We start from the raw sequence: 17,188 nt of genomic DNA, 5'->3' as shown, positions 1-17,188 counted from the left end.
TGACAGCATGCACTGCAGCACGCCAGGCCTCCGCGTCCATCACCAACTCCTGGAGTTTACTCAAACTCATGTCCATTGAGTCGGTGATGCCATCCAACCATCCCATCCTCTGCTATCCCCTTCTCCTCCTGCCTTCAATCTTTCCCAGCATCAGGGTCTTTACAAATGAATCAGTTCTTTGCATCAGGTAGCCAAAGTACTGGAGTTTCAGCTTCAGTATCAGTCCTTCCAATGAATATTCAGGACTGATTTCCATTAGGATGGACTGGTTGGACCTCCGTGCAGTCCAAGGGACTCTCTCAAGAGTCGTCTCCAACACCACAGTTCAAAACTATCAATTCTTCGGCACTCAGCTTTCTTTATGATCCAACTCTCACAACCATACATGACTACTGGAAAAACCATAGCTTTGAATATACGGACTTATGTCAGTAAAGTGATGTTTCTGCTTTTTAATATGCTGTCTAGGCTGGTCATAGCTTTTCTTTCAAAGAGCAAGCGTCTTTTAATTTCATGGCTGTAGTCACCATCTGCAGTGATTTTGGAGCCTTGAAAAATAAATTCTGTCACTGTTTCCCCATCTATTTGCCATGAAGTGATGGGACTAGATGCCATGATCTTAGTTTTCTGAATGTTGAGTTTTAAGCCAACTTTTTCACTCTCCTCTTTCACTTTCATCAAGAGGCTCTTAGTTCTTCTTTGCTTTCTGTCATAAGGGTGGTGTCAGCTGCATATCTGAAGTTATTGATATTTCTCCTGGCAATCTTGATTCCAGTTTATGCTTGTTTTCTAGCATAAGCTATTAATTTTTATGTAATCAATTCATGAAACTTTTACTTTATGTGCTTTTTATGTCTACTGTTAAGAAATCTTTCCCTATTTCAGGTCATGAAGATATTCTATGTTAACACTTAGAATCTCTATTGTTTTATCTTCCACATTTAAATCGTACTGCTGTTGTAACTAATTTGTGGGTACAGTGTGATATAAGAAATATGTTTTGCTTTTTTTCAGTGGTATCAAATTAAGTGCCTTTAGTGTTTTAGAAACTTGAAAACTGTTTATTTCAATGGATTTTAACTTTTACAATGTGCTTTTTGATTTTACATGTATACAACATAATGAATTGATATATGTATTGATATACATTGTGAAATAATTACCACAATAAGTTTAGATAACATCCATCATCATGTATAGTCACAATTTTTTTCCTTCTGTGATGAGAACTTTTAACCAATATAGTATTATTAACTATAGTCACCATGCTGTACACTACACCTCCAAGAGTTATTTATATTGTACATTATACTTCACACTATATTTAGAGAATTTGCTAAATGGGCAAATTTTATCATCCTATCCCCTTTCCTTATATTTTTTGTGTCATTTAAAAATAATGGCCATTATACTTGAATAAAGTTTACATTAAGGTATTCTTCTTGACAAGAAATTACTGTCATATTTTATATAAAAATTCCATACTCTATCTTTCAGAAGCTATTCAGTCCAGTTCAGGTTCTTTGCCATCTAAGACACATGGCCATCAATTTTCAGTGATGTCTCTGTTATGAACACAGGTAGATGGATGGAGTATTTTCTAGAACTATGTTTAATGGCCAGCTTTTCATGTTTTTCTGTTCAGTCATTCCTTTTATAAATTATAAAGCCAAGTATTCTTTATCATACATCTAAACACAGAAAATCAGGGAATGCAAGAATTAGAAAAGAAATACATATAAGTCAAAACTTTAATAAAAAGCATCTCACAACTTAAAAGAATAAAGAGTCCTCTTATCATTGTCCCATGCTGCTAATAATTTTCTCCTATAAATCTCTATTTAAGTTCAACTCCAACAGCTTTGGGTACAGATTATTACCAGTTTAGTACAGGTCTCCTTTCAGGGGACTGGACTGGTCTAAGGTTAGGTATGATTTTAAATGCCTTCACGTAATTAGAACAGTTGTGAAGATATCTCCATTTCCTGGATTCCTTTTGACTTGGAACTCTCCTGGTATCTTAGATTTCTGTTTATTTTTTTATTGCAGCTAGATTATTACCAAACACAGAGATTTTGTCTTATTCATCACTATATACTTAGCACTAGGCTAGTGCCTTTTAGTGCTCAAATACTGTTTAATAAATGAATAGAGGAATTAGAATCTAGGCAACAAACTACATATTCAGAATTTAAGTGGCATATTCCTGGATATTAGGTGGCAAATATTCTTGTTTTGATAGGAATATGGAAACACGTCTGAATGGTTTTGATTCCAACATAGAATTTGGGATGGAAAAGGCTAAAATCCATATTAAAGGATTAGCTCATATTGAATCACCCTCAGAGCACAGTGCAGAGAAGGCAATGGCACCCCACTCCAGTACTCTTGCCTAGAAAAATCCCATGGATGGAAGAGCCTGGTAGGCTGCAGTCCATGGGGTCACTCAGAGTCAGACACGACTGAGTGACTTCACTTTCACTTTCATGCACTGGAGAAGGAAGCAGCAACCCACTCCAGTGTTCTTGCCTGGAGAATCCCAGGGACGGGGGAGCTGGATGGGCTGCTGTCTATGGGGTCGCACAGAGTTGGACACAACTGAAGCGACTTAGCAGCAGCGGCAGCAGCAGCAGAGCACAGTGAGCTTAAATCATAAGTACACAGCAGTATAATTTCTGATCTCTTCTATTAATTTGACTGGTTGTTGGTTAATAAGAGAGCCTCTGTAGTTTGGGAAAATGAAAGAAGTGGTTTTGGGAAACCAAGCATGGGGAAGTGGGAAGATAAGGCGATAAGCTCTGTCTCTCTGCTGTCAGGGCTCCCTGGCCACTCCCCATTTCCTTCTCCTTGTGCACAAGTATGTTTTAAAGAATTTGAAAGAGATTAAAGTTTGGTTGTATTCTTAACCACAGTGCTAAAATCAGAGAAATACTGGCTTCAGTATTTCACAGTTTATTCGAAGCTGAACAAGCTTTTGTATAAACAAAAGAATGAACATGGCTTCTCAAGTAAAGAACAAACAATATTTTTGTTATGTACAAGAGTGCTTTCCTCTCTGATGGTGGATAATTAGGCTGCCTTATAATGAACTATTGGAAGAGAGTTTACTCTAATCATTTTATGATCAAGGCAAAGAACACAAGCTTAGTTCAAATAATTAAATACTTATAGAACCCCTTACTATATTGCAAAATACATGGGAGAAGAAACAAATTTTTACTCTTTTTAAAAATAATTTTTTAAGACTTCCCTGGTGGTCCAGTGATTAAGACTCTGCACTTCGAATGCAGAGGGTGCAGGTTTGATCTCTCGTTGGGGAACTAAGATCCCCACATGCCATGTGGGGTGGCCAAAGAATAAAAAATAAATAAATTTTATTGGAGTATAGTTGATTTACAGTGCTGTGTTAATTTCTGCTATACAGCAAAGTGATTCATATACACATTCATATACACATTCCTTTTCATATTCTTTTCCATTATGGTTTATCACAGGACCTTGTAAGTTTTTATTCTTTTTAATAGTTTGATTTTGCTGGTGTAAAGTAAGTACATCTGAAAAGAGACGTAGCTCTTCATTTTGCAGTTGACTTTCTGGGACACAAAAGCACAGATGTTCTTTCCAACTGCAGTGGACATATGTTGTCTCTGTTTTCTGGCAGTCATTCTTCTTTTTGGTAACAACACTGACTTTTCCATTAGAGAGTCACTCTATATGGTACAAGTGGCAGTGACTCTTGCTCACTCAACCACATGCCCCTGAAATTCACATGTGAGCACACAACTCAGACTTGACCAGTTAGAACATCACAGACTCCTAGCCACAGAAACTTGTTTGCAAATGGCTAAGTTCTTACAGCTATTGGGAAAACAGTAGTAGTTTCTTTTCTTGTGGAGACACTGGGCTGGATGAAAGGTAAGCCTGAAATCACTGGTGGCTATCTTTGCTGTAATATGAGGATAGCCTTTGAGAAAGAAACCAACAGAGGAAAGAAAACAGAGGCCAGAGATAGAGAATCACAATTACAATCCCTGGGGCGCCTGTGTCCCACCAGGATAGAAGGAAAACCCACCCTGGACTTTTCAGTGATATGAGTCAAGAAATTCCTTTCTTTTGCCTAAGCCAGTTTAGGTAGAATTTTGAGACTTCTAACTGAAAGAGCTCTGACTAATACTGATAAATACTGAGTCTTTCACTTACAGTTTGACTTGGCTCTGCAGAAGCTGAAGCTGAAAGTCCTGGAAAGCCAAACTCTCTGGCAATTCCTGAGAACTTTCTTGACTAAAGCGAGAAAACTGATGGTTTTACTTCACTATCATTTCTGAACTTAATGTAGGTGTATCTATAATGTCATTATTTTAAAAAGTAGCACGATACTCACTGGTCCACTTCCTGCTGTGAGATTCTGGAGCGCTCCCAAAGATGCTTCTTGAGTATAGTTTCGGACACTCTTGGCGATCAAGGACAAATACATTCGTATCACGATGGAGTGCCACAGCCACTCCACGCCCTTGGGGTTGCTCTTTTCCTCTGGCATTGGCATGTCCTGGTATTGCTAACCACACACACAATGGAATCCAAAATTAAAGACTTCAAGTGATTTATACAATTCCATATTCAACCCAAGAGACCAGAAGTATTGTCTTGTCTAGAGAAACTAATAAGACCTTAACCATTAAAAAGGCACACATGTATGATTTACAATCACTTAACTTTTAGCCCATGATGATTATTTCTCCCTCACCATGAGAGAGAATACAGAGAATTAAGAAAAGACTGTTCTAGAATATTTTTCAGGTTGCTGATAAGCTAAAAGCTAAATTAGTCACAACTGCTCCGAAGATAAGAAAAACAGGCCTCTTCTCAGAGTCTTGTGAAGTTGTCCAGGATAGCATCAGGATTCTCAATTTACCAAGTATTCTACAAGTTCATCAACATGGTGGTACTCTGAGGAGTAGAAGAGATCACATTCCTTCAATTTTCATAAAATGCCAGTCTGGAAGGTGTCCTTCCTATGCAGTTTGCTTTTAGGATATCTTGTTTGTTTTCTAGAACATTTAAAGCTGAATGTCTAGGCTTCTTTTAATGTTAAGACAATGCTGTACCACTGGCCACATGGTATTAAGTTTACTTCCTAAACTGTGGGGCACAGAGCATATGGTTTGATGGCTAACAATGTAAATCTGGGGCCAGATTGCTTGGGATGGAATTCTATCTCCTTTACTAACTTGCTGAATTATTTTGGAAAAATCAATTAACTTTTTGTATCTCTGTTTCCTCATCAGTAAAGGAAGATATTAATACACCTTATAGGACTGATACAAAGATTAAAGGAACTTAAAGTAGAGCCTGACATACACTAAGTACTTAGAAATACACACGCACACTTTTTCTTTCAAAGACTTCCCAATATACCTGTTTTACTTTTCTGCTTCGACTGCCAAAACACCCAATACTTTTGTTGTCAGCCTGGATATTCCGGTTTTGAATATAAATATTCTGGGAATATTTCTCTGGGAGTTCTGCCTCCAGCTGGTAGGAAAGGTTATGGAGAATGCACACACAGTTCTCTGTGGCCTGAGAAACAGGACAAGAATATTGATTATATATATGTATATATAGGTAACTTCACAGGTATCATATCACAGAACTTCTGAGGCTTTAGATCTTACAAGGTTAACTGGATGCAACAGGGTGTGCCTGGACTACGGGGTGCCTGGGGGAGTGACATAAGTATGGCTAGAAAGGCTAGGGTTAAATCATAAATGGTCATGAGCACAATGCTAAGAAATAGAGGCTGAATTTTTTAAAACATTGGTTTTTACAGTGTGTTCAGAATGATTTTATATTTTAGGTATATTGCTTACCAGCCATGGGAGTTGGAAAACAGGAGGAGATAATACTTATAGGGATCAATCAGGAGTTGACGACAATAATCAGTATGAAAGATGCACAAATTAGGATAGCAGTAGTAGCATTAAAGAGGAGTGGTTAAACTATAGAGTATTTCATAAGTAGAATGCACATGATTTGTTGTCCAGTGGATGTGGGATGTGATGGAAGAGAGGAAGGCCTAGATTACTTAGATTTCTATTTTCACTTGGCAGATGGTGATAAATATTAAGAGGGATTATACAGAGGAGCAAGTTTGGGGATGAAGGAAGAGATGAATTTCATTGCTGAAAATGTAGCATCTAAGCTCCTTTCAAATATCTAGAGGTGTTAAACAGTTTGAAATTTGGGTCTGGAAAGTAGAAAGAAAAACCGGACTATATAGATTTTAAAATTTATGAGCATGTATGGGAAATCTTAAGCTCAACAAATGAGTTAATGAATAAAGCCAAACCCAAGCAGCTACTTCAAGAATACTCTGAAGTCTTAGTAAGACAAAATAAGTAATTTAATATGAGAGATATCTAACTCGTAAATCACCTTGTCATCTGGCTGGTAATCTGCAATGGTGCCTCTGACATAATGGACCAGTGAGTCAATCAGTCCATCACACCTCCTCATCACTTTTCTCCCTTCAGGGCCAGCTGAACTCATATTTCTATTAGGAAAAACAAACAAACAATTAGTCATAAGATTTAGGCTTAAGTGGTCATGTATGGAAGCGAGAGTTGGACTATGAAGAAAGCTGAGCGCTGAAGAATTGATGCTTTTGAATTGTGGTGTTGGAGAAGACTCTTGAGAGTCCCTTGGACTGCAAGGAGATCCAACCAGTCCATCCTAAAGGAGATCAGCCCTGGGTGTTCTTTGGAAGGAATGATGCTGAAGCTGAAACTCCAGTACTTTTGGCCACCTCATGTAAAGAGTTGACTCATTGGAAAAGACTCTGATGCTGGGAAGGATTGGGGGCAGGATGAAAACGGGCTGACAGAGGATGAGATGGCTGGACGGCATCACCGACTCGATGGACGTGAGTGAACTCCGGGAGTTGGTGATGGACAGGGAGGCCTGGTGTGCTGTGATTCATGGGGTTGCAAAGAGTCGGACACGACTGAGCGACTGAACTGAACTGAACTGAAGATATACTCAGGCTGTGTATCTAATAGGTTTTTGTTTCAAAGCTTTACTTTTGTTTCAAAGTTTCTTCCAAGGGAAAACTGGAAAATTTGTCAAAGTATGACAGACTTGTCCTAGACTCAATAAATCACCAATTGCCTACAGTCATCAACTCTGGACACAACTTAATAAATATATTCATAACACATCATTGTGTAATGTAAGCCTTCTGTCTACTTCATTCCAAGCACCAGAGTATTATTTACTTAATCTTCACCCTATTTTTGAAAGGGTATAAATATATGAGGAAAACATCTTACAGTTAAAAGTAGAATAAATGGCATATTAGCTGTAGCAATACACTACATGTTCAAGTCTCAACTTATTCTGTGCCTTAATTCTAATTAAATTAAAATTTCTTAAATTCTCTGGGCCTTAGTTTCCTCATTTGTAAATACAGAGTGTTAGATTATACCATTTGGGGGTTTTCCAGGCTTCAGCATAAACTGTTACTGACAAATATTAAACCAAACACTCTAAAATGTGATGATTCTATAATTAAAATGACAGAGAGATGCCATGAAAAATGCAGTTTCACAGTGTATAAGACCTAAGTTACAAGCCGACCTATAAACATCTTTGCACTTAGTCTATTTCTAATTTGGCTAAGCCATGACACCTTTCTATAAACAGTAACTAAATCTACATGTGAAAAGTGCTTCTTTATAGACACTGAAGGTTATCAAATACAGTAAAGTAATATATTTAGGGATCATATTTCAGATTCAGATAATGTTTTTATGTTGGTATTACTATGTTCCTTTGCATTAATTTTTCTTGTCAGCATTAACTATTTAAAAATATTTTTTTTTCCAAAAATTTTAACAGCTCTATAAACAAGAATGACAAAAGAATGACTTCAGGTTTTTAGAATTTTGAAAACCACCCTTATTCTCTTTTGCTAACTTCATTGGCTAAGAACTATTCCTATAAAATTTATCAGACCAGCTCCTTTCACTGTAGGCAGAACATTACAAAGCATATTCTTTTTGTGTATAATGTCTCAGTGTGATACTGAACACTGAAAGAACTACAATTCTGAGAACTTTGGGGGTCATATTTTCTTCATCTTTAATACACTGTACTAAGTGATTTAAAAAAGCCTTTCTGTCCCCAAATACTGTTTTCAATACATACTGTCAAAGAACAAAAGTGCCTGGCATTGTATAAAGAACTGCAGGGAACAAGGAAGGAGTACCCAGCACTGCACCTGCTCCCGGGGAGATCACATCTATAATATTTGGCTGTCTTTACCCCATGAAAATGCAGTTTCAGAATCCAACCTAATAGTTGAGGAAATAAGACAAGTACCCTAAAACTAAGCATGTACTAATAATTTAATGGTTGCTGAAATGATACAGTGAGTTTTTTATTTTAACAAAATCCCCTCTATGAGTAATTATTCACTTCCTTATTTTCCCTGTACTTGAAAGATTTTGATACTTTGTCCATTAAAAAAAAGATTATGAATTGGCTCATAGACTGTAAATAAAACCATTTTTTCCTATAATTTTTTTCTCAAGAAATGATTATTTGAACCAAGATCCTTTATCTATTCTCTGAGCCCTTTAAGGTCATGGGATCTTAAGAAGCTTGACAAAACTGAAAAAGCATATTTCAGTCTCCTTATATTGCACATGGAGAAACCAAAGAGCTGAAGTTACTTTTACTGGTGAGATTAAGTTAGTGGTGAAGTCAGGATAGGAGAGCTGTTCTTTATTCTGTGCTGAGGGTGGCACCAGAGTAGAGCAAACCTTATCTAACACTCATTCAGTCTGCCATTTGTTTAGCAAGTACCATATGTCCCCCAACTCCGAGACAGAGTTATCATATTTTAAAGCTTCTCTTTGACCTTTTCAACATCTGGCTTGGAGAATGGCAGTAGTTTTAAAATGGCTTTGACAAATCAAAAGGTCTTTCTTCCTAGCAAAGCCCCTTACATACCATGCAGATGAATGACTCAGCTTTGTTTAACTTCAGGCTGTTTATTTTGGGTGAGGATGGTAATTCAATTTGGCAGTACTTCCAGCTCACACACACTAACTGTTGTCTTGTAGTTTGGTATTATCCAGACTCTACTGGCTTGAAACGGGACTTATCAGGGGTTCCTGACAGCTGATACCTTTGCTGACAGAAAGTGCATGGAACACTACTACCTCAATATTTGTTCTTGCATATCAAAAATAGTTCCTACCTTACTCAGATACTCAGAAATATGATAAATGATAAGGGTGGATTATTTTACAGCAATACATCCACGAATAGAGGTTACTAGTTAAAAAGGAATTTGCTATTGTATCACTCTGAAAATAATCAGTAATTATTAGGAAATTATTAAGAAATTCATCTTACAGTATTTTTTCAACAACTAATACATAAATTTGTGGGAATGAGAGAATTAACATGGCTAATCTTAAGAAGAATCAATCCTTTCACATTGTGTCTCCTGAGTCCTGAGAAATATGTATCACTGTTTTCTAGACGTAGCCCAGTAGAGGTTTAATATGGAAAACTACCTCAAAACTGTTCACGAAATATATTAAAACAACTATCTTGTTGAAAAGTAAAAAAGAGCATAAAAACCACAGTAGTTACTCGATAAAAGTTCATTATCAGAGTTACCAATGAATATACTGGGTTGCCATTTCCTTCTCCAGGGGATCTTCCTGACCCAAGGATCAAACCCGGGTCTCCCACGTTCCAGGCAGACACTTTACCCTCTGAGACACCAGGGAAACCCAATGAATATATTGGAAATGTTTAATTTAGTGTCTATGGTTTGAATTTGATTAAATGATGAATTTATTTCCCCTTGGTATAATTTAGCAGAAGTCTGAGTAAATATGTGAGCACCTTTCTGGAAATTAGAACTGTACCCTGTTGTATATTAAAATTTAAATATCAGGTCTTTGGGGCTAGGGGCTAGGGCTTCAGGAGGAAGTGGGTAGAGAAGGATGTGAACTACTCTAAATATAAAGGCAGGGCTGGTTCAGAGCTCTTCACCTCCACTGGGCCTGAGTAGGAGGATACCAGCACAAACTATAGCTGCTTATGTTTGATATTAAGAAAAATTTTTTTGGTAATGTGACCTGTACGGGTTGAGAAAAAAATAGAATCTGAACCTCTGCATGTCTCTAACCAAAACTTCACATAGGAGGCTTCAGGTGGTTTATCTGAAAGCGAATCAGTGATTCCTGACTCTCTCCAGCACCATTTATCTCACACATTCCTCAGTGTCACAATCAAAAGGGGGGGGGGGGAGAACCCAGAAAACAAACACCCAGGACCTTGCTGGAATTAAAATAAAGAACTGTCTTTGTTAAGATTAATGACAGTTAAAATTAATGACAATAAACTATAAATTCATATGGCAAACCGAAGTGTGAACAGTGTCAAATGATAAGAATAACTGCAATTTAGTGCATTTGCTAGACATTATTGTATACTTTGCAAATATTATGCTTTCACAAAATTCCTGAAATTAGGATGTGCTGAATTTCATTCAGAGTCCTGACCTATGGCTATTTTTTAAAATCAGAATTACCCACTTCTAATGGGATTTTTAATGGCCCTTCCATAAAAAGTTATCTGTGTGGGGCTATGTGCAGGCAAGCTATCAAATATAGTCTATCAGCGTTAAAAGAAAGTTTGTTACAACACAGAATGTCCAAATGTCGTATATGGACAACTGGAATTAAAGGCCATAGTTAGTCACCAGGGCGTGAGAACGGCAGGCAACAAAAGGATAGGAGTGAATCTTTTCAAGACATTTCACTGACAGGTAATTCTAAGATGCAGAGATTAAAAAAAAAAACAAAAAAAACACGAGGGACTACTTCTGATAATAGGTGGTTTTCTACTAACACACAAATTTACACGTGTGTTAATGTACCTATCTTAAAGGTCTAATCAGCATACTTAGTGATCACCACAATGGTTTTAAAAAAACGGTGGCTATATTTTCATTTTCACCAACAATTATATGCTTCCTAATAATGCATGTTATAAATTGTATTCCAAGTGGTACCAGTCAATTTAAGAGCTTGGTCTAAGTCCATTCTAAGACCCAATAGGCACTTGATAAGACACTGGCTGATAAGGAGGCATCCTTCTTCCTGTTGTTATTTGAGATTTAGGTCTGGGTTTTTGTTTAGCTCTCAGATGATACATATCAAACAGTTAGGCCTTGTCTGTGATTAACCTAGAGAAAGCAGCAGAGGCAGCTTGTGGTTGCACTAAACAAAAAGGGAGCCTCACTTGAACTGGCAGAGGAACAAAAACCCTATGCCAAAAGAAGGGTTTGTCTGTTACTCTGAAGTCAACATCAGATCCTGCAGGTATCCGCAAACATCAGCCAAAGTCAGCTGCTCATTCTGCAAACAGAAGCAACATTGGGAACAGAACAAAGCTGTACAACCTACATGTCTTGTTCCTTCCAGGACAAGGAACATCAACTTTACAAAGATACGTCTTTCGAAAAAGGAAAATAGTTATTTGATAATAAGAGAAATTACTCTCATTTAATTATCTAATTCTTAATTATTTGAGTAACTAAATAGGATTACGCACAGAGACAGACCAGATAAATCTTTTTGTCAGGAGTAGTCAGAATAAGGGATAACTAAGCAAAGGTAAACAGAACGAAAAGCACAGTTAAGGAAACACAGTTTCAGCAGAGTTCTGAAGTTTGATATTCAGGTATTATAAAAAATGAAATTCAAAAATACAATTACATGCTTTATTGTGCAGGAGTAGACAGATATATGAATGAATGATGCTAAAGCTGAAACTCCAGTACTTTGGCCACCTCATGCGAAGAGTTGACTCATTGGAAAAGACTCTGATGCTGGGAGGGATTGGAGGCAGGAGGAGAAGGGGATGACAGAGGATGAGATGGCTGGATGGCATCACTGACTAGATGGACGTGAGTTTGAGTGAACTCGGGGAGTTGGTGCTAGACAGGGAGGCCTGGCATGCTGCAATTCATGGGGTCGCAAAGAGTAGGACATGACTGAGCGACTGAACTGAACTGAACTGAGACAGATATAATTGAATATATTAAAAATTTACATGGAGATATTCTTTTTCCAAAAGGTAGTTGGTATTGATATTACCAAAAAACTTGTCCAATCAAGAGGCTCATCAGGATTAAGGCTAATAATCATTGCTTTTCTTTCTAGAAGTACAGTTTGCTTCCTCTGATTACTCCCCACCCTAGGCTAGCTAGATCTTCAGTGATAAGTGAAAATGGAATTTCTTTTGAGACAGTTATAAATTTTAGTACAAATAACTATATTATACATTCATTAAAACACATTTACTAAACAATGACAGATGTAGGAAAAAGTTTTAAGTCATTTTCAGGAGAAATGCATTACCAATTGCTTTTCTTCTTCCACAGCATAAAATACAATTAGGAAAAAGGAATATGTTTCATAATGTTTCATAGTAATGTTTTGTCATTTGTCTTATTATCCTAAACAAAATGGCAAATTCTGAGGTAGCCTTTACAATGCAGAAATGGTTGTGTGTGTGTGTTTTGTTTTTTAATTTTTATCTAATAATGGAGCATAGCTGATTAAAAATGTTATATTAGTTTTAGGTTTACAGCAAAGTGATTCAGTTATATATACACATGTATCTACTCTTTTTCAAGTTCTTTTTCCATTTAGCTTATTACAGAATCGATCAGAATTCCTTGTGCTATTGGTTATCTGTCTTAAATGTAGCAGGGTGTATATGTCAATCCCAAACTTCCAATCTATTCCCTCCCCGCAACCACATCCTGGTTCTCTAAGTCTGTGAGTCTTGGAAATAACTGGTAATCAGATGTGGAGATAAAATTAAGCAAATGGTTAACAAATAATAGGACTTCAGGAAAGCAACTTTTCAGACTTTTGTGAATTCATATTTTTATATGGCTATACTGAAAAAGGACAGAGATGAACGAGTGATGGAATGATGAGCTATGATTGAGGAGACAATCATTCATACAGCTACTCATCCTTTACCACATGTGACTCTCCAGTCAACATTTTCCCCAACTCCCAGGAAACATCAGTTAAGCAACTCAGTGCCTCCATGACAGTCTCTTCGGACCACTTCTACATTTCTTATCAAATGGATTGTGGTTATCTCTTCTGGTGCCTTTCCCCCACTAAACCTGGAGTTCCTCCAGGGCAAAAATAGGTCCCATTCCCCTTTGAAATTTCAGAAATTTAAATAGTGCTTTGGATATAGCAGGCACTCGAGTACTGGACAGGGTTGGATAAGAGAAAGAGGAAAGACAGACCAAGCGGTAAAATCCCAAGAAGCATGGATTAGTTGCTTTTCTCAAATTTCTGATAACTACTTCTATTATTGTGGAAGAGTCACTGGCACTTAATTTCTTCAACTGAAGAATGAGACTGCTAACAGAGGCTGCCTCAGAAGAGTCTGTGTTTGGCCTAAAGTGTTTTCCAGAACTCTGAATATTACTTCTCTTTGGGATAAGCATTTTTCCGACTTTCTAGTCAGACAGCAGCCCATAGTCTCACACCTGTCCACTTAAGTGCCTGTCTGACCCCTGGAGGCAGGGGAAGGGGAGTGGGGAGAGTTCTGACTTGTAGCATTTGCAAATTTCTGTGGTGTAAATATTTCTACCATGGCTGATTTCAAGGTGGCAACATGATGCCACTGCATGTGAAGGTATGAAAAGATTCTAACAACTGCTTCTGATAGCTCTACCACAAATTGGAACGTATCAATTTATTTTTCTTTTACTAACTATTCATTATGCTAGCATATTGTTTAAGAAAAAATTGCCACAGTCCATAGGGTCGCAAAGAGTCACACATGATTGAAGCAACTTAGCATGCATGCACATGGTGTACTTGACAGTTTTTGAAGGATATCCCATGTGTGTTCTCCTATTTGAATGCCATCTCACAGCATGGCATTGGAGCTGGTAACAGCTCCAGGTGGGCAGAACTGGAGTCACTGTCACAAGTTCATTAATGAAGCAAAGATTTTACCTGCAGAGCATATTCACTCTGCACCACTGCTACATAAAGACCTGGGTGGTCCCTCTCAGAACTGATCTCATCATCAAGTTAATCAAGAGACAAAGTCACTGGTATACTGGTATGCAGAAGTTTTATTCTAAAGTAGATTGAAGGAATTTAGCTACGCTAACCTAAGCAGAGACATTACTTTGCCAACAAAGGTCTGTCTAGTGAAGGCTATGGTTTTTCCTGTGGTCATGTATGGATGTGAGAGTTGGACTGTGAAGAAAGCTGAGCACCGAAGAATTGATGCTTTTGAACTGTGGTGTTGGAGAAGACTCTTGAGAGTCCCTTGGACTGCAAGGAGATCCAACCACTCCGTTCTAAATGGGGCTGGTGCACTGGGACAACCCAGAGGGATGGTACGGGGAGGGGGGAGGGAGGAGGGAGGGGGTTTCAGGATGGGGAACACGTGTATACCTGTGGCAGATTCATGTTGATGTATGACAAAACCAATACAATATTGTAAAGTAATTAACCTCCAATTAAAAAAATATATTTATATTAAAAAAAAAAAGGAGATCAGTCCTGGGTATTCTTTGGAAGGAATGATGCTAAAGCTGAAACTCTAGCACTTTGGCCACCTCATGTGAAGAGCTGACTCATTGGAGAAGACTCTGATGCTGGGAGGGGCTGGGGGCAGGAGGAAAAGGGGACAGAGGATGCAATGGCTGGATGGCATCACCGACTCAATGGATATGAGTTTTACTGAACTCTGGGAGTTGGTGATGGACAGGGAGGCCTGGCGTGCTGCAATTCATGGGGTCGCAAAGAGTCAGACATGACTGAGCGACTAACTGAACTGAACTGAACTGAACCTAAGTCAACCACAATGTCAAAGATACACTCAGGATGCCAAATCATTGTTGGTTCCACACTCAGCAGGGGAGACAATATCTCCAGTGAACTTGTAGAAATTATATTTGTTAACATTTATGACCTTTTTATGTAGTTAAGATTCATTTTTATCAGAGCTAGTCAACACCAGTCAAAATCTTTTTAGAGTAACTTGGAGTCAGAAAAACCATAATTCCTAAAGATATATGTGCCCCAATGTTTCTTGCAGCACTATTTACAATAGCCAGGACATGGAAGCAACTTAAATGTCCACCAGCAGAAGAATGGATAAAGAAAAGGTGGCATATATATACAATGGAATATTACTCAGCCAAAAAAAGGAATGAAATGGTGCAATTTGCAGAGACATGGCTGGACCCAGAGACTGTCACAGAATGAAGTCAGAAAGAGAAAAACAAATATTGTATATTAACACATATATGTGGAATCTGGAAAAATGGTGCAGATGAACCTATTCGCAAAGCAGAAATATATACACAGATGTAAAGAACAAATGTATCGACATCAAACAGGGAGAGACGGGGTAGGATGAATGGGGAGATTGGGCTTGACATGTTTACACTACTATGGATAATACAGATAACTAATGAGAATGTACTGTATAGCACAAGGAGCTCAATTCAGTGCCCTGTGGTGACCTAAATGGGAAGGAAATACAAAAAAAGTGGGTATATATATACATATATATATACACACACGCGTATAGTTGATTCACTTTGCTGTATAGCAGAAAATAACACAGTACTGTAAAGTAACTATACTCCAATACAAATTTAAAAATTAAAAAGAAAAAAGAAGTAAGCAACTATTCAGAAGACGGCTCTGCTCTCATGGAAATCGAGTCTATTTGACTGAAGCTTCCCTATAGGTCTTTTCTTAGGTTCTAATTTACATCTCCTTACTGACTTTTATACCTATTGTGACATCTACCTGAAGTAGTCTACAAAACCAACTCCTTTCTTGGAAAGACCTCCAACTTCATATGCTTTCTGTTTTCTTTGTTAATAGGAAATTCAGTGCAGAGGTTCTACTTGCATAGAACTCTTTAAAAAAGACAATTACTGAAACATAGATATAATGCCTATAATAAGACAGAACATGACTATACACTGGCATACCTGACTCTGTGAGGTTACGAGACTGTAAAGGGCAGAAGAGGCTTAATCCACAGCGGAGCAGTTGGTAAACAGGTATACAGTTTGTATACATTGATTAATATCAACATATCCAGGACAAGATGAAGAGCTCGGTTTTGGAGACAGGCTTCCTGGATGAGAATTCCAGCTTTGTCTCCTACTGGCTGTATGATGTTGTGAAAATCACTTAACCTCCCTCAGCTCCAGTTTCCTTATCCATAAAATGGGAAGGCCTACTTTACAAGGGTTACTCTGAGAATAAATTGAGGAAATTCTCATAAAGCATTTTGAATAGTTTTTACAATGTAATATATAATATATGTTAGCTATTATTATTATAAACTAGATATACAGATGAAATAAGAATAGATTATTTTAGCAAGCAAATACCATGATACTCAATTTCCCAGTCTTTGTGTAATATTCTGCTTCTGAAAGTAGTTCAAACCAGTGGTTTGGATTGTCTTTGCAAAATATCATTATGATGGGAGTGGATTTAGGATAAAATATATCTGAAAAATGTGCTTCACTTAAACCATGCAAGTCTGTTATTCCTTGTTCATAAAAGAAGACTACAGGAAGATTTGTTACCAATATCTTTGTCTTTAGATTTCTACCTTCCCAACATACCTTTCATGTTGATATTATAATTTTTCTACTTCACACAGAACTTATATTTCTATTCGCCCCACACTATGAATTTTGCTTACAGAAGAAAGAAAATTAACTCATTACCATGTTTTATAATGCCCCTATAGTCTGGCCTTAGCTAATGTTTCTAACTTCTGTTTCATTACTTTCCATTACAAATTTGATACCTTGCCAGGCTTGATTATCCACCTAATTTATGATGGATTTTAATTTGCTTATTCATTCATTTACCCATTTCACTCAAATACTCACTTACTATGTGTCAGAAACCTTGCTAGGTGCTAGGAATTAGAGATTAAAACAATGCATAGGCTTAGCTCTTAAGAGTTCACAATCTAATAAAAAAGGTATGCAAATAATTTCCCATAAAAACAGTAATGGATGCAAAATCTGTACACAGGTGATTTACCTGTAAAAATTCCCATTTGGATTCTT

The 17,188-nt window shown here is 37.4% G+C and overlaps 1 protein-coding gene across 1 annotated transcript in view; it reads right to left on the bottom strand.

The window, feature by feature from the left end:
- Nucleotides 1-17,188, bottom strand: part of PKP2 (plakophilin 2) — a 90,180-nt gene that overhangs the window by 9,408 nt on the left and 63,584 nt on the right. The window contains exons 7-9 of the mRNA XM_052640432.1: nt 6,433-6,550; nt 5,416-5,577; nt 4,382-4,555 (exon numbers count right to left, since the gene is read on the bottom strand). Of these exons, the coding sequence (XP_052496392.1) occupies nt 4,382-4,555; nt 5,416-5,577; nt 6,433-6,550 (454 nt within the window). The remainder of the gene's footprint in view (nt 1-4,381; nt 4,556-5,415; nt 5,578-6,432; nt 6,551-17,188) is intronic.

This window comes from Budorcas taxicolor, chromosome 5, assembly GCF_023091745.1.
Source record: "Budorcas taxicolor isolate Tak-1 chromosome 5, Takin1.1, whole genome shotgun sequence".
Taxonomy (NCBI): domain Eukaryota; kingdom Metazoa; phylum Chordata; class Mammalia; order Artiodactyla; family Bovidae; genus Budorcas; species Budorcas taxicolor.
Note: the sequence above shows the minus strand (reverse complement) of the source record. Positions and strands in the feature narration are given on the sequence as shown.